This window comes from Balaenoptera borealis, assembly GCF_965194805.1.
Source record: "Balaenoptera borealis genome assembly, chromosome: 7".
Lineage (NCBI taxonomy): Eukaryota > Metazoa > Chordata > Mammalia > Artiodactyla > Balaenopteridae > Balaenoptera > Balaenoptera borealis.
Genome location: NC_138864.1, coordinates 21,823,248 through 21,842,581, shown reverse-complemented (window position 1 = coordinate 21,842,581; position 19,334 = coordinate 21,823,248). Strand labels below are relative to the sequence as shown.

Genomic DNA, 19,334 nt, shown 5'->3' with positions numbered 1-19,334 from the left:
CACTGTACAAAGTATCTGTTAGATAAATTGCTCTCAGAGCAGAGGGTGGAATTGCCCACGGGGAGAACGAGGATGGGACTCACGCTTGCGTTACCTGTGTGGGCCACCTGCCTGGGCCACGTGGCTAAGCGGGGGCCGCTGCCCGGCTCCCCCTCCCACCATCCCCGGGCGGTGCCCGAAGGCTCCTGGACGGACGGGTCCCTTACCTGCCGAGAGGAGGTGCTGTTAACGGGATCGGGCACCGGTGCGAGAAGGCTGGGTGGGTTCTTTCTGTGAACGCTATTCATTCCAGGCATTTTAGTGATTTTACAGGCTTTGCTACTAGAACTTGAGTTCTTACGCTTTTTTCCTTCTGATTTGTCAAAAGAGAGGGGCAGAGAAGACACGGCATTGTGTGAGGCCAGAGAGAGGTCCCCTGTAAGGGAGGGCACAGAGAGGGGACAGGAGTCACTGCTGCCGCCCCCCGAGCCCATGTGTCTCACTAGGTCCGTAGGGCCGCCGGGCAGCGAGGTCCGTCCTGAGGGCTCCAGTTTGGCACTGAGTGGGCTCACCCCATTGTTTGAGTTGTGCACAGACAGACTGTTATAGGGAGGGGCTGCCTGATAGGAGTTCAAAGCTGAACTGGCATTCAAAACACAGTTCTTTTTGTGGGGCCCTGATAATGGGGACGAGAGGGACGTCTGCAGGGATAAGGAGGAGGAGGAGGAGGAGGAGGAGGAAGAGGCGGAAGTCGAAGACTGCGGCTTCCTCTTTTTGTTACTTGGAGACTCGTCGCTACGGGCGGACAGGTCTTTGACTTTTGAGGATTTGCTGGTTTTGGTTTTGGATGGCTTGTGGGATGGGGAAGGGATGACAGCTGGTATCGGGGACACGGCGGATGGGGCCTTGAAGGTTGAGTCCATGATGCTGAGGGTTGCGGCCACATGAGGGAAAGCTGTGGTGTGTGACATGAGGGCGCTCGGGTCCGGCGATGTCACAAAAGCTGCATTTGAGAGCATGGCTGATGTCATTATGTAAGAAGAGGTGAGTCTCGAGCTGATGGGAGCTGAAGGAAGATACACAGCACTGGGGTTGCTGAAAGGCTGTAAAACGGATGCTGGAACAGGGGTGGTGATGTGGGCTGCTGGCGAGGGCATGGGGCTATCTGCCGCAGGAGGGATCTTCCTAAACATGAGAGAAGAGTGAAAGAGAAACAGTGAGAAATAGGTTTGGCATTGCTCCAGAAGCTCGACTAAGTGTGAGCATCAGGGCTACAGAGAAAACCCTGGCAGAACCAGACAATGGAAAATGAAGCCTTGAAGGATGGCAAAATCTGAATTATGGCCCTTCCTTATGGTTCCCCCCATTGCAACATCCAGCAACCTAGCTTTAATCACTCTCAGGTTTTCAGATCCTTTTCTCCATGCTTGGCTACTGGATAATGGCTGATTTGGGTTCACGAATAAAAGGCGAATGTTATTTAGAATAGAAACTTCCCCAGCAGTATCCCCCTCTGTGTTTTTCGCCCCTGGCAGTGATGAAGGTGATTTTTAACGAGAAGGGGTCATTTCACACTCAGGTCCTGGCTTGAAGTGAGAGGCATGAGGACGGCGCTTGGCCACCTGCACACGTGGGCCAGAGCGTCCCCTGCACCCCTGCAGCCCCTGCCCCTCAGGGCCTCCCACCCCTCCTGGGCCCTGCCTCCCCACCCTGCTCTTGACGGGGAGGAGATGGGGGAGTCACCTCTCTCCTCACAGGCCAGAGTCCCCCTGCCCTCGCTGCCTGCAGCCTCTGGGTTACCCTGTAGAGGGGCACTTCCACGTTAGCTCCCGGCTGCTGGCTCTGTTTTCTTCCCCCTTCACCTCACCCTGCCTCAGCGATCTCTCAGGAGCTATCTCTGGGGTAAGGCTGCCCTTCAGCAGGTCTTCCTGTCCCGCTGTTAGGAAGCGGGAAGGGTACAGGGACCCTCAGGGATTCAGAGGAGGGGATCAGGAATTTCTAGCTTGTTCGGAAGATAAATGCAGGCGAGCATATGAATGGGGCGGAGGTCCTCCTGAAAGCTGGGGGTACCTGGGAGCAAGCTCCCTGCCTCACGCTCCGTGGGGCCCAGGCCAGCCCCAGGTGGTGGGTTACTCTGGGGGGCCTCCCCGCAAACCCCTTCTTTCGACGTGTGCTGGAAACAGCTTCTACTTCCACACCATGGCTTGGGGCCATGTTGCTGCTACTCTGGGGACTGAGAGGAGAACAGGGGCCTCCGGGTCACCATGTCCCTGACTTCTCAGGAAAGGATACTGACCTCAGGAGCCAGGTGAATATTTTCAAACTGGTTCTTTCCTGTTTCTCACCTTGCTCCCCACTCCCTGTTTCTGCTGGAAATCATGTTCCGTGTAGCTGGGCTCCCCAGAAATTAGGAACGAGCTCTGCTTCTTGGAAAACAGCTCTGGAAGGCGGGCAGGTGTGAAATGGGGCCTCCCTTCTCTCCTCGGAGGCCACCCTCCCAGCTGCAGCATGGGGACGGGGCAGGGAGCCCCGGAAAGAGGCCCCGCTGAGGAGGAAATGCCCCTCCTAGCCCTGCTCTCTTTGAGGATGCAGTTTTCTGCCTGCCATTTGGTGAAGCCCATGGCTTCCATCTCTAGGGTGGACTCCAGAGGAAGCCTTGAATATATAAGCGCAGTGTCCTTGAAAACGTCAGACTGAGGAGATCAAATATAGGAGAAAAATATTGCCAAACCCATTGTGGCTGTGACGGTGTTTGAAAATCTATTTTCTCTCGAGCCTAAAGAGGGTAAAAGATCCTGTCAACGCTAAACTGGGGCTCCATTAGTGGTAGTTGTTGCAATGAATGAATGACTGAATGAATGGATGGATGGGTGGGTGCTGGATGGGTGAGCAGGTGAATTCTCAGCAGCAACATAACTGTACATGCCAGGCAAGGACTCCCATTAATCAGATCGAAAAGGTCTAAACACGCCCTTAGCACTGTCTGGCACTGCACAACCCCTTCCTGACAGCACCAGGGCCCATTTCTCAGAGCGTGTGGTGTCAGCACACCGCACCGTCTCTGCTGGCTACTGATTCCTGGGATTCTCTAGGCATCGCACTCAATCTCTCCTTCACTCAAGTTTCGTACCAGCTAAAGTACGGATAGGAGTCCATATGGGCGGAGGGTTGGCAGTGACTTGTAATAAGAAGTTATTTACAAATACCAGATGGCTCATTTAGAGAGGACCCCAATCGATGACCTTAACTGGGATCTACTCTGAGTGTCCTGATTTGTTATTTCCCCGTTAGAGAGAGTACACATTCAGGCTTCAGCTTGTGCTGACCGGCAGGGCTGAAGTCCTCTGCGTGCCCTGGCTGACACTCAGCACTGGGGTGGGTGCTCTTTTTCTGCATACTCCCTACCTCTTTCCTTCCTCTCCCCACTCATCTTTAATGGACAGCAGAGTCAGGAGGGGAGAAGGGGTAGGGGGAGAAGCAGGGAGAGGGGCATGTGGCAGCTCACCATCCCCGGAAACCCCTTCCCCCCACGCTAGACAGTTAGTGTGCTTTTCCAGGTGCCAAATGGCAGTGGATTTCAGCTTGGCGGGCTGTGTCCCAGCTGAAGCTTTGCACGCTGGCCTAGGGAAGTCCCATACAAAAGCCCACAGATGCGAATAAATTACAGTGCCCATCCTCCCCTGCCAGCTGGCATGGAGATCCAGATGCTGACCTGGCTGAAAGAGAATACTGTGCTGGCGTCTCCTGATGCAGAGTTAAATGCTTGTTAAAGAAAAAAGAGTCTTGGCCGTTCCTTTTCTTCCTAATGTCTTCCACGCCCCCATCGGCTGCCATCCCTCCAGGTTCGGGCCCGTCGGGGCCTGGGGTTTGGGCAGCGAGGCGGAGAGGGCAGCGGGGTGCTACGCTCTCCAGAGTTGATACCCAGGCAGCCCCAATGTTGCTCAGTGACAGCAGATTGGTTAGGCAAGTCCTGAAAAGGGGGGAGGGACCTGATGCCCTGTGGCTCGGGTTTCTGTGCCTGAGGAGGAAAGGAATATGGACTTGAGCTGACAGGACACCAGGCAGCGAAATACAGATCAACACATTCCTTCCACGTGCCCGGGATTTACACTTCCACAACACAGGAGAGCACAGAGCTGCAGAGTCACCGGCGCTGGCTGCCATGCTGGGGGACCCGCGCAGAGGGATACGTCACCAAATACCGAGAACACAGTAACCCCGCACGCAGCCCATCGGGTGCTGTTTAGAAAGGACACAGGTAGATATCGGGGTGCCTTTGAGACACACTGGGCAGTCACTTAAGGGAGAAGAAATGATAAGCTTCTCTTGTGGCCCTTTCCTACTTCACAGGAAGTGTCCATGTGTCATCCTAAGTCCACTATGAGAGCTTACTGCAGGCACAGTGGGGCTTACTTCTAGAAGTTCTGGAAGCTCTTTGGGCATCGTGGTGAATAGGCGCTGAGATGCCATCATTGCCTGGGAGAGTGGAGGAGACCTGGGAGAGGGGAGGTTTTGAATTCTGTTCCCATCCTACCCTATTTCTCGGGAATGCCTTCCTGGCCTTTCCTGGGCTTCACTGGGCAGGGTGAGGGGTTTAGTGTTGGCTCTCCTGGACCATCTGGGCCTAGAGCTGAGGAATCCATGATTCTGTGGATTACGAGATCTTAAAAGCTCACCTTTGCAGGACTGGGGGCTGGGGGTAGCCAGGGGGTTGGCCTTGCATTACCAAGTGGCCGGAATGGCAGCTCCTTACATGCTATGGTTTGAGAGGGTCTAGCTCGTCATCCTGTACAATAGCATTTCCCTAAGTCAAGAAGGCTTTTCGCCTTTTCATGAATCTATTAAAATGTAAATACATCGAGAGGTGCTGGAGAATAAAAGGACCATAGAGAAATGGGACATAAGCTGGGTTTAGGGTAGAGAGAAGTATGCATAGAGGTGAGGAGAGAGTCCTATAGGGAGGTGGGAAGGGCCAAAGACAAGCTTAACCAACTTGGCAACATGGCCCCTGATCTGCCCTGTTGGTTACGGTACGTACTTTTTCACAGGACATTAAACAATTACAAGCTGGTCCATAACCGTTAGGAAATTTTTAGTATTGACATTGTAGCATTAACATTACAAACTGAAGCATATTCTTAATATCCTTAGATGGTCTTAGTCATAGCAAAAAGGCCCTTTAACACTGTTAAATAAACGAGGTCTTGTCTAATCCCTTTTCATTTAGTTTAGAAGATTACCAACACAAAAGGAATCTCCAAAGAAGACAAAGCATACCACACATTGTCTCTGAAAAATACAGGCAACCAAGAAGAGGGGCTGACGCTTAAGAATTAATCACGAACCCTGATTTCAGAATCATTTTGTTCAATAAAAAAACAACTAGTGACATTCATTTAGAAAGCTGGGGTTCAGATAGTTGTGGAGCAGCTCAGATCTCATATTGCACAAAAACCGCTCACTTACTTCCACATCTGTGAATTCAAGTGTTTTTCTACCATGGAGTTTAGTGCGAATCGAAAACGGTCCCATCTTCTATCAAACACATAGTACCCTCGTCCCATGAGGCGACTCCCGAATGAGCAAAACTGTGAGGGGGAAAACAAAAACCATTTTAATTTTGATTACAGGTTAATAAGCTAATATAAGCTCTACAGAGAAAAATAACATTTGCATAAAAACACACAGGGGCACAGTTTTCCTGAAAATAAAGAAGCAAATAGTACCGAAGCCAAAAATATTTCTGTGGTGCTTCAGTTTGAGCTCCTAGATTTTCTGCAGAACCTCACAGGATGACTCAACAACAGTGACATTCAATCTTCTGTAGCATCGAGGGCTACCTTCTCTATACCTGGAATTGAGCCAGCATTTTAGGTTGAAAAACAAAACCAAACCAAACCCAAACCAACAGCAACCAGTAGCCGGGTAGTGTGTCAGCACCACGGGCTTGTCACAGCTGTCATCTTCTCAAGGAAGACGGTGGTTCCCTGCTTCCCATCACGGTAATGGAAACAGCTGGTTCTGAGGTTCTCCTGCCAGTGGGTCATACCGTTCCTACCTGTTGTCAACGGAGCCAGCTCCCTTCCAGCTGGGCTGAACTCCCTCCTCCCCCGGTGCTGACCTCATCGCCTCTCCCATCAGCGCTTCCAGGCTGCCCTGGGACACGTCACTGCCTCTGCGCTCACCCTCCCGCTGCTCCCTCGGCCTGCCTCTGTCTCCCTCCCTCTTCTCTCGGCCAAGTGCAATTCTCCCCTCCCTCAGGGCCCTAATTAAGACTCTCCTTTCCAGTGACCTTTATATGACTCACCTTGCCGCTCTGAACTCCCACAGACACCTACACATACTTCATTACATTCCACCTGGGAATCGCTACGTGGCTGTTTTACATTATATTGAGTGCTTCTGTGCCTGTCTTGATGATTATAAACGTATAAAGGTCAGGGGCCCCATTCTCTTCTTCTTCCTCCTCAATATGAGGAGAGTAGAGATTTAGGCTAAAGGATGGATTACAGAGATAAGGTCCTACAAAGTGTTCAGAGCGAACTATCACACTTAAAACACGGGGCTGAAATATGAGCAGTTAGATGTTTGATAAATGTCATTTAATGATGATGTTAGGACAACCAGCAGGCCAGCAGACAGAAATGTAAGAAGCGGCCTCTGAGAAGGTGACATTCGCCTGGTCAGAGCTCAGGCGAGTCTGCAAATATGACTCTATAACTCAACTGCAGCTTTCCCCCCTCCCCCAGGCCTCTCCCAGCAGCTCCCTGGCCTCCATCCCAGACACAGTGCTGGCTTGGCACTCATTCCACAAATCCTTCCTGGAACCAGCCTTTGGAACAGTTCTTAGGAGGAAACGCAAGACCTTCCCTTTGTTTTGTTTCTGCTTATGTTTGGGGTGGGGTTACCCTAAAATCTTGCCTCCCATCAAATCTGGTACTCCTGATGAAAAATTCTTTTCCGCACATTAAGTGCTTACTGGCCAAGTACTAAAACATACAAAGGGAGTTCTCCCCCGTGGAAGCCGGTACCCAGCAGCATGTGGGAGCCGGTCCAGGTCCAGACATTTTTTCTTCTTTCGTCTCCTTGCTAAAGACACCCTGAACAAGTGCTCATTACAAAAATTGATTTAATGTATCAGCTGGCCATGAGAGAAAGGACAAAGCAAAGAAACAAATCCATGGCCTTGCCATTTAAATCAGCAAAACATGAAGGGCACACAAATCTGCCAGACTCTGAGTTGAGCTAATCCACTGTAGCCTGGCAGCTTGTCATTTGGACAAAGATCTTGATGTGCTCCAGAGTCTGGCCTTCTGGTAGAGAGCCCTGTCTCACTTTCAGACTTGGAAGCTGGAGGCCTCTTACTGTCTGTGCTACCTATGTCTCTAATTCAACACAGATGCAAGGCTCAGTGCCCCAGGGGCTCCTGTCCTTGGTCGCCTATAATGCCCCAGGCAGGGCTGTAGATCCTCGCTGCATTGGCCACTGTGGCAGACCCTACTGGTTGGCAAGTTCATCAACTGCTACCCCACCCCCAGCTCTCCCTGCCTTTTCCTTGCTAACAGAACCACACTTTTCTTCTGATATCTGACATGGAGCAGTGAGCAGGGAAGGTAGGTCTCTTCCCAGAACCTTGGGATGAAATCATGGCAGGTTTCATTCTGTGTTACTACAATCCTATCCTCTGCCACTGATTGGTATAGGGGTGGGCACATGACCTACTTGATGGAAGGAAAGGTCTGCTGGGGGTGCTCATAGGAAGATTTTTCTTCCCTAAGAAATGACATAAGATAGCATCTTAGAAGAAGAGTCCCTTTCTGTTTGTCCCTTTCCCCCCCTTTGTAGAGTGCTACTGGGTGAGGATGTGATATTGGAGCTCGAGCTGACACATCCAGACTGTGCGTGAAAGGCAAAGAGGGTTGCAGAGATTCTCCCTCAGCAGCAGGACATTGAGGAGATGCTGAACCAAGCCTGGACCACTCACCTCTAGACTCCTTGTTATATGAGACAAGTAAATGACTGAAGTGCACACACTGTATGAGTTGTTTTCTATTACTGGCCGTCCGAAGCATTCCTGACTGTCCCTATTTTTGTACTAGCCAAGAGGCAAAGTCTCAGGCTGTTGGTGAAGTACAGGTCACCATCCTCCCCAGAAACAGGAAGTGAATTTGGCCTTCATTCATCACGCTGATAGAAGGGAGGAGGGACTCACTCTATTGTGATGCATGGTTGATTTCACCTACACAGTTCATGCCATCTTGGGACAGTCAAAGCTCATCTTGCAGGGCTCAAGCTGGGAACAGAGCAAACCGGCTATGGGGTCCGACGTTCCCAGCCTCCCTGAATTCGCCTCTGTGATGGAAGCTCCAGGCAGTCCCTTCTTAAGTGCTCGCAGGGCAAACACAAACAAGCCTCCAGCTCATGCCTCCTTATACCACCCACCTCGATTTCAATGACCTTCTGAATTGTTAAAGTGGATTCTTTCAAGGAACTGGGAAGAAACTGACCTTTTCGTTAATCAACAATCACGCTGACATGAAATGCTTCCTTCTTTCCTGCACACACACACACACACACACACACACTCAGTTCTGGTGCCATATCATCACACCTACTAATAACAATAAAACTCAGAACCAACAGGGGAGCAAACCAGCCAGGACTGGCACCTGGCACGCTGCTCAGAGACAGTTTCCAAGGCAGGTGAGCTAGACTAACTCTTGAAATCAGAGGCTCCCCGTGGATGGGCAAGGCAGGAAGGCCAGCTCCCCGTGCTCTTCTATAAACACCGCTTCTCAAGCATTATCGCTTCAAGGTGGACCACGAATACTCAGGTGTTTAAAGGATTAAAATCAGCTGGGAGCCCTTACCTTTCCTTCTGTGATTTTCAAGGGGATTTCTAAGGTAATCATTCAACCTCAGGGGAAGCCCTTTCGTAAAACACTGTCCTGGAGGCCTCTCCTTAGGAAGGATGCCGTTGTAGGACACAGTCACCTAAATACCGCAAAGCACAGGGGGAAACAATGCCTGGATGGAAACAGAAGGAGGCCTACCGCAAGAGGTCTGGGGTGGTGGGTGGAGAAATGACAGTCTAATAACTTCTCGGATTCGTCGGCTCCGTCCATCTCCCCTTCATCACTTGACAGTCGGCTGGCGAGGTCACCTCCAACTGGGGGTAGAGGGGGTTCCGGAGTGTAGCCACTGTGATTTGAAGATGTGCTGCTGCTTATGCTATTTGCAGATGATGGTCTAAGGGCAAGAGAGAGCAAACAGAATAAACTTTTCTGAGGAACAAGATCCACCCAGTTTCACGGAGCTCGGAAGGCAGACCAATTAGCCTTCCAGATACATTAAGGAAGGCAGATCAGTGGCAAATCTGCACAAGGGGAAAATTCAGGCTGAGAGGGTTAGCAGCGACCAGCTCTCTACAGGTTGGAGCTGAGGCTCTGCCCTGCTTGAATTTGGGCATCAGGGACAACTCCAACAGTGTAAGCGGAATAGAAAATACAAAAATAGAAACCAATGTGACAGAGAGTTAATTTAACTTAAAACTAATCTTCTAGAATTCAGTTACAACTATTCATTCATTTGCATGTAAGTAATTTGTACTTGCCCTGCAGTTGCTTCTCTTTGAAAGTGGACCTGATGGGAAGATCAACCAGATAAATAAGTTCACATCAATCAACAAAATATCAGTGATGACAAAAGACAGCCCTACACACATAGCTACTAAACTATGGCTTTATGAAATTGTTACCATACCGGCATGAAAAAATGTTTTGTCCCAGCCATGGGGCCACAAGTTCCTTTCCCCATAGCCAAGCCTGTTTCTTAATATATCAAACCACATGTAGTTTAATTGTGTCTTCTGAGGATGATTGTTTCCATTTAATTTTTGACAAGCCTCTAGACCCACAGGCTGGCATGGCTGACTCAACAGTAGGTGTTGAAGAAATATGTTTCTCAATGAAGGAATGAATGAATTCTATGTGTATAAACAATCCAACAGATCTCATCTCAATTATGGCTAAGCTTACAGAAAAGCAGCATCAGTCACAGCAAGAGGCGGCACTAATGCTTCCTGAGAAGTAAAGAGCGAGACGAAACATACACATCAGGGGAAGAGTTAGAAGAATGGTCAAAGCCAGCTGTTAGCTGTTTTCACTGCTCTCCACTTTCATGAGGTGACTGACCAGGGAGAAAGACTGGGTGAAAAAGAAGATGTGGAGAAAAAAAAAAATCAGGATCTTAAAAAAATAATAATAAATAAATAAATAAAAAGGTTTTCTGTGTTCTGCTTTGAAAGCTGCCCCTTCAAGTAACAAGAAGCAGCTTTTACTCATGCATCTCCCTTCTCCCTCATTTTCACCCTGGATTCTTTGTTGTTTTGAAATCTTTCTAGGTGTCAAATACCTGAGTTCAAACCAGATCCCCAAAGCACAGTCATGTAAAAACAAAGCCACAAAGGTAGAAACAACCCAAATGTCCATCAACAGATGAATGGATAAACAAGACAGCTCTACAAACATAGATACTAAACTCTGGCTTTATGAAATTGTTACCATACCATATATCCATACAATGGAATATTAAGTCTTAAAAAGAAAGGAAATTCTGGACTTCCCTGGTGGTGCAGTTGTTAAGAATCTGCCTGCCAATGCAGGGGACAAGGGTTCAATCTCTGGTCCGGGAAGATCCCACATGTCACAGAGCAACTAAGCCCACGTGCCACAACTACTGAGCCTGCGCTCTAGAGCCCGTGAGCCACAACTACTGAGCCCGCGAGCCACAACTACTGAAGCCCACGCGCCTAGAGCCCGTGCTCCACAACAAGAGAAGCCTCGACAATGAGAAGCCTGCGCACCGCAATGAACAGTAGCCCCCGCTCGCTGCAACTAGAGAAAGCCCGCGCACAGCAACAAAGACCCAACACAGCCAAAAATAAGTAAATAAATAAATGTTCCTTTAAAAAAAACGAAGAAAAGAAAGGAAATTCTGACGCCTGCTACAACATGGATGAACCTTGGGGGCATGATGCTAAGTGAACTAAGCCCGTCACAAAGCACAATTACTTGTACGAGGTACCTACAGTAGTCAAATTCACAGGGACAAAAAGTAGAACAGTGGTCACCAGGTGCTGGGAACAGGGAGTTAGTATTTAATGGTACAGAGTTCCAGTACTGGATGATGAAAAAGTTCTGGAGATGGCTGGTGGTGATGGTTGCACCACAACGTGAATGTAGTTAATGCCACTAAACTGTACACTTAGAAATTAAAATAGTAAATTTCATGTATGCATACAATGCTACAAATAAAAAAACCCCATAAAACCCCACAAACAAGGCCATAGGTAGTTTTCCAGTATAATTACAACAACTCTGTTGGTATGATAATTTATTATTGACTATCATCTTCCCACCCTTATGAAAACAAAGATGCCATTCATTCTACACGTTAAAAGTCTATAGTCCAGAGAACGCATCTCCCAGGTGCATTCCCTACTCTCCTGTGTCAGAAGGGACAACAGCACTGTTGCCTGTTTACAGCTGAAGACCCAAACGGTAAAACAATTTTGATAACATCAAAACATATGAAGAAAGAAAACAGCATTAGTAATCCTGCCACTCAAGATCAAGTGTTACTTCCATTTTGATTTATATCCTTCCAGACCTCTTTACTGTGAGAACAGGCACATGCATTTTTTTTTTAAACATCGTTAATGGAGTATAATTGCTTTACAATGGTGTGTTAGTTTCTGCTGTATAACAAAGTGAGTAAGCTGTACATATACATATATCCCCATATCTCCTCCCTCTTGCGTCTCCCTCCCACCCTCCCTACCCCACCCCTCTAGGTGGACACAAAGCACTGAGCTGATGTCCCTGTGCTATGTGGCTGCTTCCCACTAGCTATCTATTTTACATTTAGTAGTGTAAGAACTGGATCACATTGTACATACTATTATGCTTTTTTTTTTTAACTTAGTGATGTTGTAGAAATCTTTCCATGTATAGAAATCTATCATCATTTTAATATTCCCCAGTATAGTATTCCATAGTATGGACATATCATAATTTATTTAACTACTCTATTGATGGACATTTAAGTTGTTCCCATACTTTCTGGTAGACTCTTTTTGAAGCTTTCCCCACCATATTAGGACCTCCCTATCCTGCGGGAGATAAAAGCCGGATTTTGTTGTGTGATACTAGTATCATAGTTATAAAGGAAAAGATCTTTACTTTCTAAAGATGCATTTGGAAATTTAGAGTGAAATGCCAAGATACCTGCAATTTACTTCAAAACATATCAAAAAATGTAGATGGGGCTTCCCTGGTGGCACAGTGGTTAAGAATCCACCTGCCAATGCAGGGGACATGGGTTCGAGCCCTGGTCCAGGAAGATCCCACATGCCGCGGAGCAACTAAGCCTGTGCGCCACAACTACTGAGCCTGTGCTCTAGAGCCCGCGTGCCACAACTACTGAAGCCCATGTGCCTAGAGCCCATGCTCTGCAACAAGAGAAGCCACCACAATGAGAAGCCCGCACACCGCAACAAAGAGTAGCCCCCGCTTGCTGCAACTAGAGAGAGCACGCGCGCAGCAACGAAAACCCAACGCAGCCAAAAAGAAATAAAATAAATAAATTTATAAAAAACAAAAACAAAAAAAAATGTAGATGAAGTCAACACAGTGGCAAAATATTAAAACTGTTAAAACTAGGTATGCAGGTATTCATTATACTATTCTATTTTTCTGTACATGGGGAAATTTTCATAAGAAAAAGTAAAAAAGAAAGAGAGAAAAATAAAAGAAAGTGAGCTAGTAGTGCAGGTATGTGCAAGAAAGTGGCTGAAGAATTTACTGTTAAATGGGGCAGATGGATTGAACACATTTATCTCCTCTGTCCCAAAATATTAAAATCATAGTAAAGGGATAAAAAAGGCATTAGCTCTGAAAAACAAAGAGATCAACAGAACTGTGGTGATCATGATGGTGATGACTTCCTAGTCTCCATTTAACCCCTTAAGTAATAATGGGAATCTCATTCATCTCGTTAATGATTGGTTTGGGAAAGTGCATAATAAAAGAAAATGTATTTTTTTGTGGTGGGGGGGTGGCTTTTGCAAAGATTTTTCTCACTTTTAAAAAGAGACACAAGGAGGGAATTCCCTGGCAGTCCAGTCGTTAACGCTCCGCGCTTTCACTGCAGGGGCCTGGGGTTGATCCCTGGTCAGGGAACTAAGATCCCGCAAGCCACACACTGTGGCCAAAAATTTTTTGAAAATTAAAAAATAATGGGCAAAGGACCTTACTGTATAGCATAAGGAATATCAATATCCTGTGATAAACCATAATGAAAACGAATATGAAAAAAATGTATATATATGTATAACTGAGTCACTTTGCTGTCATTAACACAACATTGTAATTCAACTATACTTCAATAAAAAATAAATTTAAAAAATGAGCAAAGGACTTGAATAGACATTTCTCAGAAAAGATATATAAATGGTGCCAGCAATCACATGAAAAGATGTTCAACATCATCAGTCATTAGGGAAATGCAAATCAAAATCACAATGAATTACCACTTCACACCCACTAGGACAGCTATTAAAAAAAAAAAAGAGACACAAGGAAAAGGTGGTCTCCACCTTCACCTGGATGTTTTTTCTCTGGAAGTGCTGTAGCCATCTTGCTAATGACGTTGAAGATGAAGCCAAAAGATCGAAGAGGGTGGAATAAAAGAAAGCCACAGAAGGAGAGCCAGAAAGAAATCACAAAGATCAGATCAGAGGTAAATGAAAAAGAAATGAAGGAAACTATAGCAAAGATCAATAAAACTCAAAGCTGGTTCTTTGAGAAGATAAACAAAATTGATAAACCATTAGCCAGACTCATCAAGAAAAAAAAGGAGAAGACTCAAATCAATAGAATTAGAAATCAAAAAGGAGAAGTAACAACTGACACTGCAGAAATACAAAGGATCATGAGAGATTACTACAAGGAACCATATGCCAATAAAATGGACAACCTGGAAGAAATGGACAAATTCTTAGAAATGCACAACCTTCCAAGACTGAACCAGGAAGAAATAGGAAATATGAACAGACCAATCACAAGCACTGAAATTGAAACTGTGATTAAAAATCTTCCAACACTGGGGCTTCCCTGGTGGCGCAGTGGTTGAGAATCTGCCTGCCAATGCAGGGGACACGGGTTCGAGCCCTGGTCTGGGAAGATCCCACATGCCGCGGAGCAACTAGGCCCGTGAGCCACAACTACTGAGCCTGCGCGTCTGGAGCCTGTGCTCCGCAACGGGAGAGGCTGCGACAGTGAGAGGCCCGCGCACCGCGATGAAGAGTGGCCCCCGCTCGCCACAACTAGAGAAAGCCCTCGCACAGAAACGAAGACCCAACACAGCCATAAATAAATAAATAAATAAATAAATAAATAAAAATCTTCCAACAAACAAAAGCCCAAGGCCAGATGGCTTCACAGGCGAATTCTATCAAACATTTAGAGAAGAGCTAACACCTATCTTTCTCAAACTCTTCCAAAATATAGCAGAGGGAGGAACACTCCCAAACTCATTCTATGAGGCCACCATCACCCTGATACCAAAACCAGACAAAGATGTCACAAAGAAAGAAAACTACAGGCCAATATCACTGATGAACATAGATGCAAAAATCCTCAACAAAATACTGGCAAACAGAATCCAACAGCACATTAAAAGGATCATACACCATGATCAGGTGGGGTTTATCCCAGGAATGCAAGGATTCTTCAATATACACAAATCAATCAATGTGATACACCATATTAACAAACTGAAGGAGAAAAACCATATGATCATCTCAATAGATGCAGAGAAAGCTTTCAACAAAATTCAACACCCATTTATGATAAAAACCCTCCAGAAAGTAGGCATAGAGGGAACTTACCTCAACATAATAAAGGCCATATATGACAAACTCACTGCCAACATCATCCTCAATGGTGAAAAACTGAAACCATTTCCACTAAGATCAGGAACAAGACAAGGTTGCCCACTCTCACCACTATTATTCAACATAGTTTTGGAAGTTTTAGCCACAGCAATCAGAGAAGAAAAAGAAATAAAAGGAATCCAAATCAGAAAAGAAGAAGTAAAGCTGTCACTGTTTGCAGATGACATGATACTATACACAGAGAATCCTAAAGATGCTACCAGAAAACTACTAGAGCTAATCAATGAATTTGGTAAAGTAGCAGGATACAAAATTAATGCACAGAAATCTTTGCATTCCTATACACTAATGATGAAAAATCTGAAAGTGAAATTAAGAAAACACTCTCATTTACCACTGCAACAAAAAGAATAAAATATCTAGGAATAAACCTACCTAAGGAGACAAAAGACCTGTACGCAGAAAATTATAAGACACTGATGAAAGAAATTAAAGATGATACAAATAGATGGAGAGATAGACCATGTTCTTGGATTGGAAGTATCAACATTGTGAAAATGACTATACTACCCAAAGCAATTTACAGATTCAATGCAATTCCTATCAAGCTACCACTGTCATTTTTCACAGAACTAGAACAAAAAATCTCACAATTTGTAAGGAAACACAAAAGACCCCGAATAGCCAAAGCAATCTTGAGAAAGAAAAACAGAGCTGGAGGAAGCAGGCTCCCTGACTTCAGACTATACTACAAAGCTACAGTAATCAAGAAAGTATGGTACTGGCACAAAACCAGAAATACAGATCAACGGAACAGGATAGAAAGCCCAGAGATAAACCCACACACATATCGTCACCTTATTTTTGATAAAGGAGGCAAGAATATACACTGGAGAAAAGACAGTCTCTTCAATAAGTGGTGCTGGGAAAACTGGACAGCTACATGTAAAAGAATGAAATTAGAACACTCCCTAACACCATACACAAAAATAAACTCAAAATGGACTAAAGACCTAAATGTAAGGCCAGACACTATTAAACTCTTAGAGGAAAACATAGGCCAAACACTCCATGACATAAATCACAGCAAGATCTTTTCTGATCCACCTCCTAGAGAAATGGAAAGAAAAATAAAAATAAACAAATGGGCCCTAATGAAACTTAAAAGCTTTTGCACAGCAAAGGAAACCATAAACAAGATGAAAAAACAACCCTCAGAATGGGAGAAAATATTTGCAAATGAAGCAACTGACAAAGGATTAATCTCCAAAATTTACAAGCAGCTCATGCAGCTCAATATCAAAAAAACAAACAACCCAATCCAAAAGTGGGCAGAAGACTTAAATAGACATTTCTCCAAAGAAGACATACAGATTGCCAACAAACACATGAAAGAATGCTCAACATCATTAATCATTAGAGAAATGCAAATCAAAACTACAATGAGATATCATCTCACACCAGTCAGAATGGCCATCATCAAAAAATCTACAAACAATAAATGCTGGAGAGGGTGTGGAGAAAAGGGAACCCTCTTGCACTGTTGGTGGGAATGTAAATTGATACAGCCATTATGGAGAACAGTATGGAGGTTCCTTAAAAAACTAAAAATAGAACTACCGTACGACCCAGCAATCCCACTACTGGGCATATACCCTGAGAAAACCATAACTCAAAAAGAGTCATGTACCACAATGTTCATTGCAGCTCTATTTACAATAGCCAGGACATGGAAGCAACCTAAGTGTCCATCGACAGATGAATGGATAAAGAAGATGTGGCACATATATACAATGGATTATTACTCAGCCATAAAAAGAAACGAAATTGAGTTATTTGTTGTGAGGTGGATGGACCTAGAGTCTGTCATACAGAGTTAAGTAAGTCAGAAAGAGAAAAACAAATACCGTATGCTAACACATATATATGGAAACTAAGGGAAAAAAAAAAACGGTCATGAAGAACATAGGGCAAGACGGGAATAAAGACGCAGACCTACTAGAGAATGGACTTGAGGATATGGGGAGGGGGAAGGGTAAGCTGGGACAAAGTGAGAGAGTGGCATGGACATATATACACTACCAAATGTAAAACCGATAGCTAGTGGGAAGCAGCCGCATAGCACAGGGAGATCAGCTCAGTGCTTTGTGACCCCCTAGAGGGGTGGGATAGGGAAGGTGGGAGAGAGGGAGATGCAAGAGGGAAGAGATATGGGGATATATGTATATGTATAACGGATTCACTTTGTTATAAAGCAGAAACTAACACACCATTGTAAAGCAATTATACTCCAATAAAGAAAAAAAAAAAGACTAGGTTACAAAAAAAAAAAAAAAAAGGAGAGCCAACCCCTGATCTTTGGGGACTGGTGCCCTTTCACCTCTGGACTTCTTGTCACCAGTGGTAAGAAATTTCCTAATTATTGAAGTGGTTAGTAAGCAAGATTTTCTGCTACTTGCATCTGAAGTGTCCCAACAAGTGTGAACAAGAGATTTTAACCTATTTTTAGAAGACAGACTGTGGCTGGAGAGTGTTAACTGATGGGAAAGGAGCTGACCTACCACAGAACCTTGAGAAGCAGGGCACCTGGAGCAGCTAGAGCTGCAAAAGTCATGGGTGAGGTGAGGACTAAACATAGCGAGAGAGCTGAAAGGCTCAATATTCTGTCGTTGGACCCGCAGGTCACCACTACTACCTCACACGGTCACATGACTTACCATTGCCCCTGCCAGCCCCCTCGCCCTCCAATCAACCCTCAAAAAGAGAAACTGAACCAGAGAGACTCTAGACGTGGGGCCCCCAGGCTCAGCAGAGACCAGGAGGGGGCATAGGGCTAAAAACAGGAGGACTGTGGGCTTCCCCTGGTCAGATCCTTACTTGGCACTGCCAGAATGCCTATTGCCAGGTACATCAGCAGGCAGGATTCTTCCCTCAGGAAACTGAATGGCCCCGGAGAAAAGGCTTCCACAGCTTGCCTTTGGGAATATTCCAACAAAAGGCTGACTGGTGACATGATGACCTTTTGGTTGATAGTCCCACATAGACCTTCAATGAGCCTGTTAGAGCCTCTCTTTTAAATATGAATGGTTAGAGATAACCAAACATTCCCGGAACATCTCCAACATAAGCTGACCAACCAAACATCAAACACATGAACATATATATGAAACAAACTTGGGGGAAATGAAGATAAAGGAAGAAAAGAGGAGGGACTTCCCAGGAGATCCAGTGGTTAAGACTCTGCCTTTCCACTGCAGGGGGTGTGGGTTTGATCCCTGCTTGGGGAACTAAGATCCCGCATGCCGTGCAATCAGATAAAAAGAACCAGATCCTAAAACTTAACAAGTAAATCATAAACTATTTAATATACAGTTTTGAAGAGTAAAGTAAAAAAATCTTTTAGAAAGTGGAACAAGAGATTTAGAGACAACAGGAGAAAAGAGGTAAGAGGATGAAAAGGTCAGAGCAAATGATCCAACATCCAACTAACAGGAGGTTAAGAAAGAGAATAAAGACAATAGTGGGGAGAAAACTATTTAGCATGTAACATGGGAAAATATCCCAGAAACAGGTGTTTCCAGGTTGAAAGGATCTACTGAGTACCTAGTACAATGAATGAAAAAAGACCTACATCAAGGGGGATCCCTGGGAAATTTCAGAGCCCCATGCTTCAGCAATTAAAAATGGAATCAGAATGTTATTAAACTTCTCAATAAAAACCTTCGATGCCAGAAGCGAATGGAAAAATTGTCTTCAATATTCTGTAGGGAAATAATTCTCAATCCAGTTATATACTCAGAGAGATGATCAATTAAGTGTGAGGGTAGAATAAAAACATTTTCAGGTGTATAAGGATTCTAAAAATTGACCTCCCGTGTCCCTTTTCACAGGAAGCTAATGGAGAAGATACTCCATCAAATAAAGGAGCAAACCAAGAGAGAAGGTGGCAAAGGGGTCCAGGAAACAGGTGCTCTAACACAGAGAGGGTCAACAGAGTTCCAGGATGGTAGGAACTACTGTTTTTCACTCTAACCCTTTTAGTACTATTTAGTTTTTCAACTATGTGTCTATACTATGTTGATTAAAAAAAAAAGAAGTTTCATTAAGAAAAAAAATTTTAGAACAGTTGAAACACTCAATGGTAAGTTCCAGTTGCCAGACAAAAGAGAGGAGACGAGGGGAGGAGAATCGTGGAGAGTAAAGCTGAGCATGAAAACTGCGAGCTGCAGAGCAGAATCAGCTCTGAGAGCCAAGACAGAAACATGAAGGAAGGACGCTGGGCACATGTGTGCATGTGCACAACGGGAAGAAGGAGCTGTGGATCTCCTCGTTTTTAGACGTGTGTCACTCAGGATGTGGGCACCCTCCTGGCGATGACGGAATGGGGGATGCTTTCAAG

The 19,334-nt window shown here is 45.5% G+C and overlaps 2 protein-coding genes across 10 annotated transcripts in view; both read right to left on the bottom strand.

Moving 5' to 3' along the window:
- Nucleotides 1-19,334, bottom strand: part of LOC309632389 (uncharacterized protein) — a 324,914-nt gene that overhangs the window by 38,421 nt on the left and 267,159 nt on the right. The window lies entirely within an intron of this gene.
- Nucleotides 1-19,334, bottom strand: part of ATXN7L1 (ataxin 7 like 1) — a 233,925-nt gene that overhangs the window by 7,995 nt on the left and 206,596 nt on the right. For 7 of the 9 annotated variants that reach the window (XM_082399742.1, XM_082399744.1, XM_082399746.1 and 4 more), the window contains 4 exons: nucleotides 9,033-9,228; nucleotides 5,446-5,567; nucleotides 3,692-3,997; nucleotides 207-1,164 (listed from right to left, as the gene is read on the bottom strand). In XM_082399742.1, coding sequence (XP_082255868.1) covers nucleotides 207-1,164; nucleotides 3,692-3,997; nucleotides 5,446-5,567; nucleotides 9,033-9,228 — 1,582 coding nt within the window. The remainder of the gene's footprint in view (nucleotides 1-206; nucleotides 1,165-3,691; nucleotides 3,998-5,445; nucleotides 5,568-9,032; nucleotides 9,229-19,334) is intronic. The other 2 variants (XM_082399747.1, XM_082399751.1) reach the window with 1 other exon arrangement.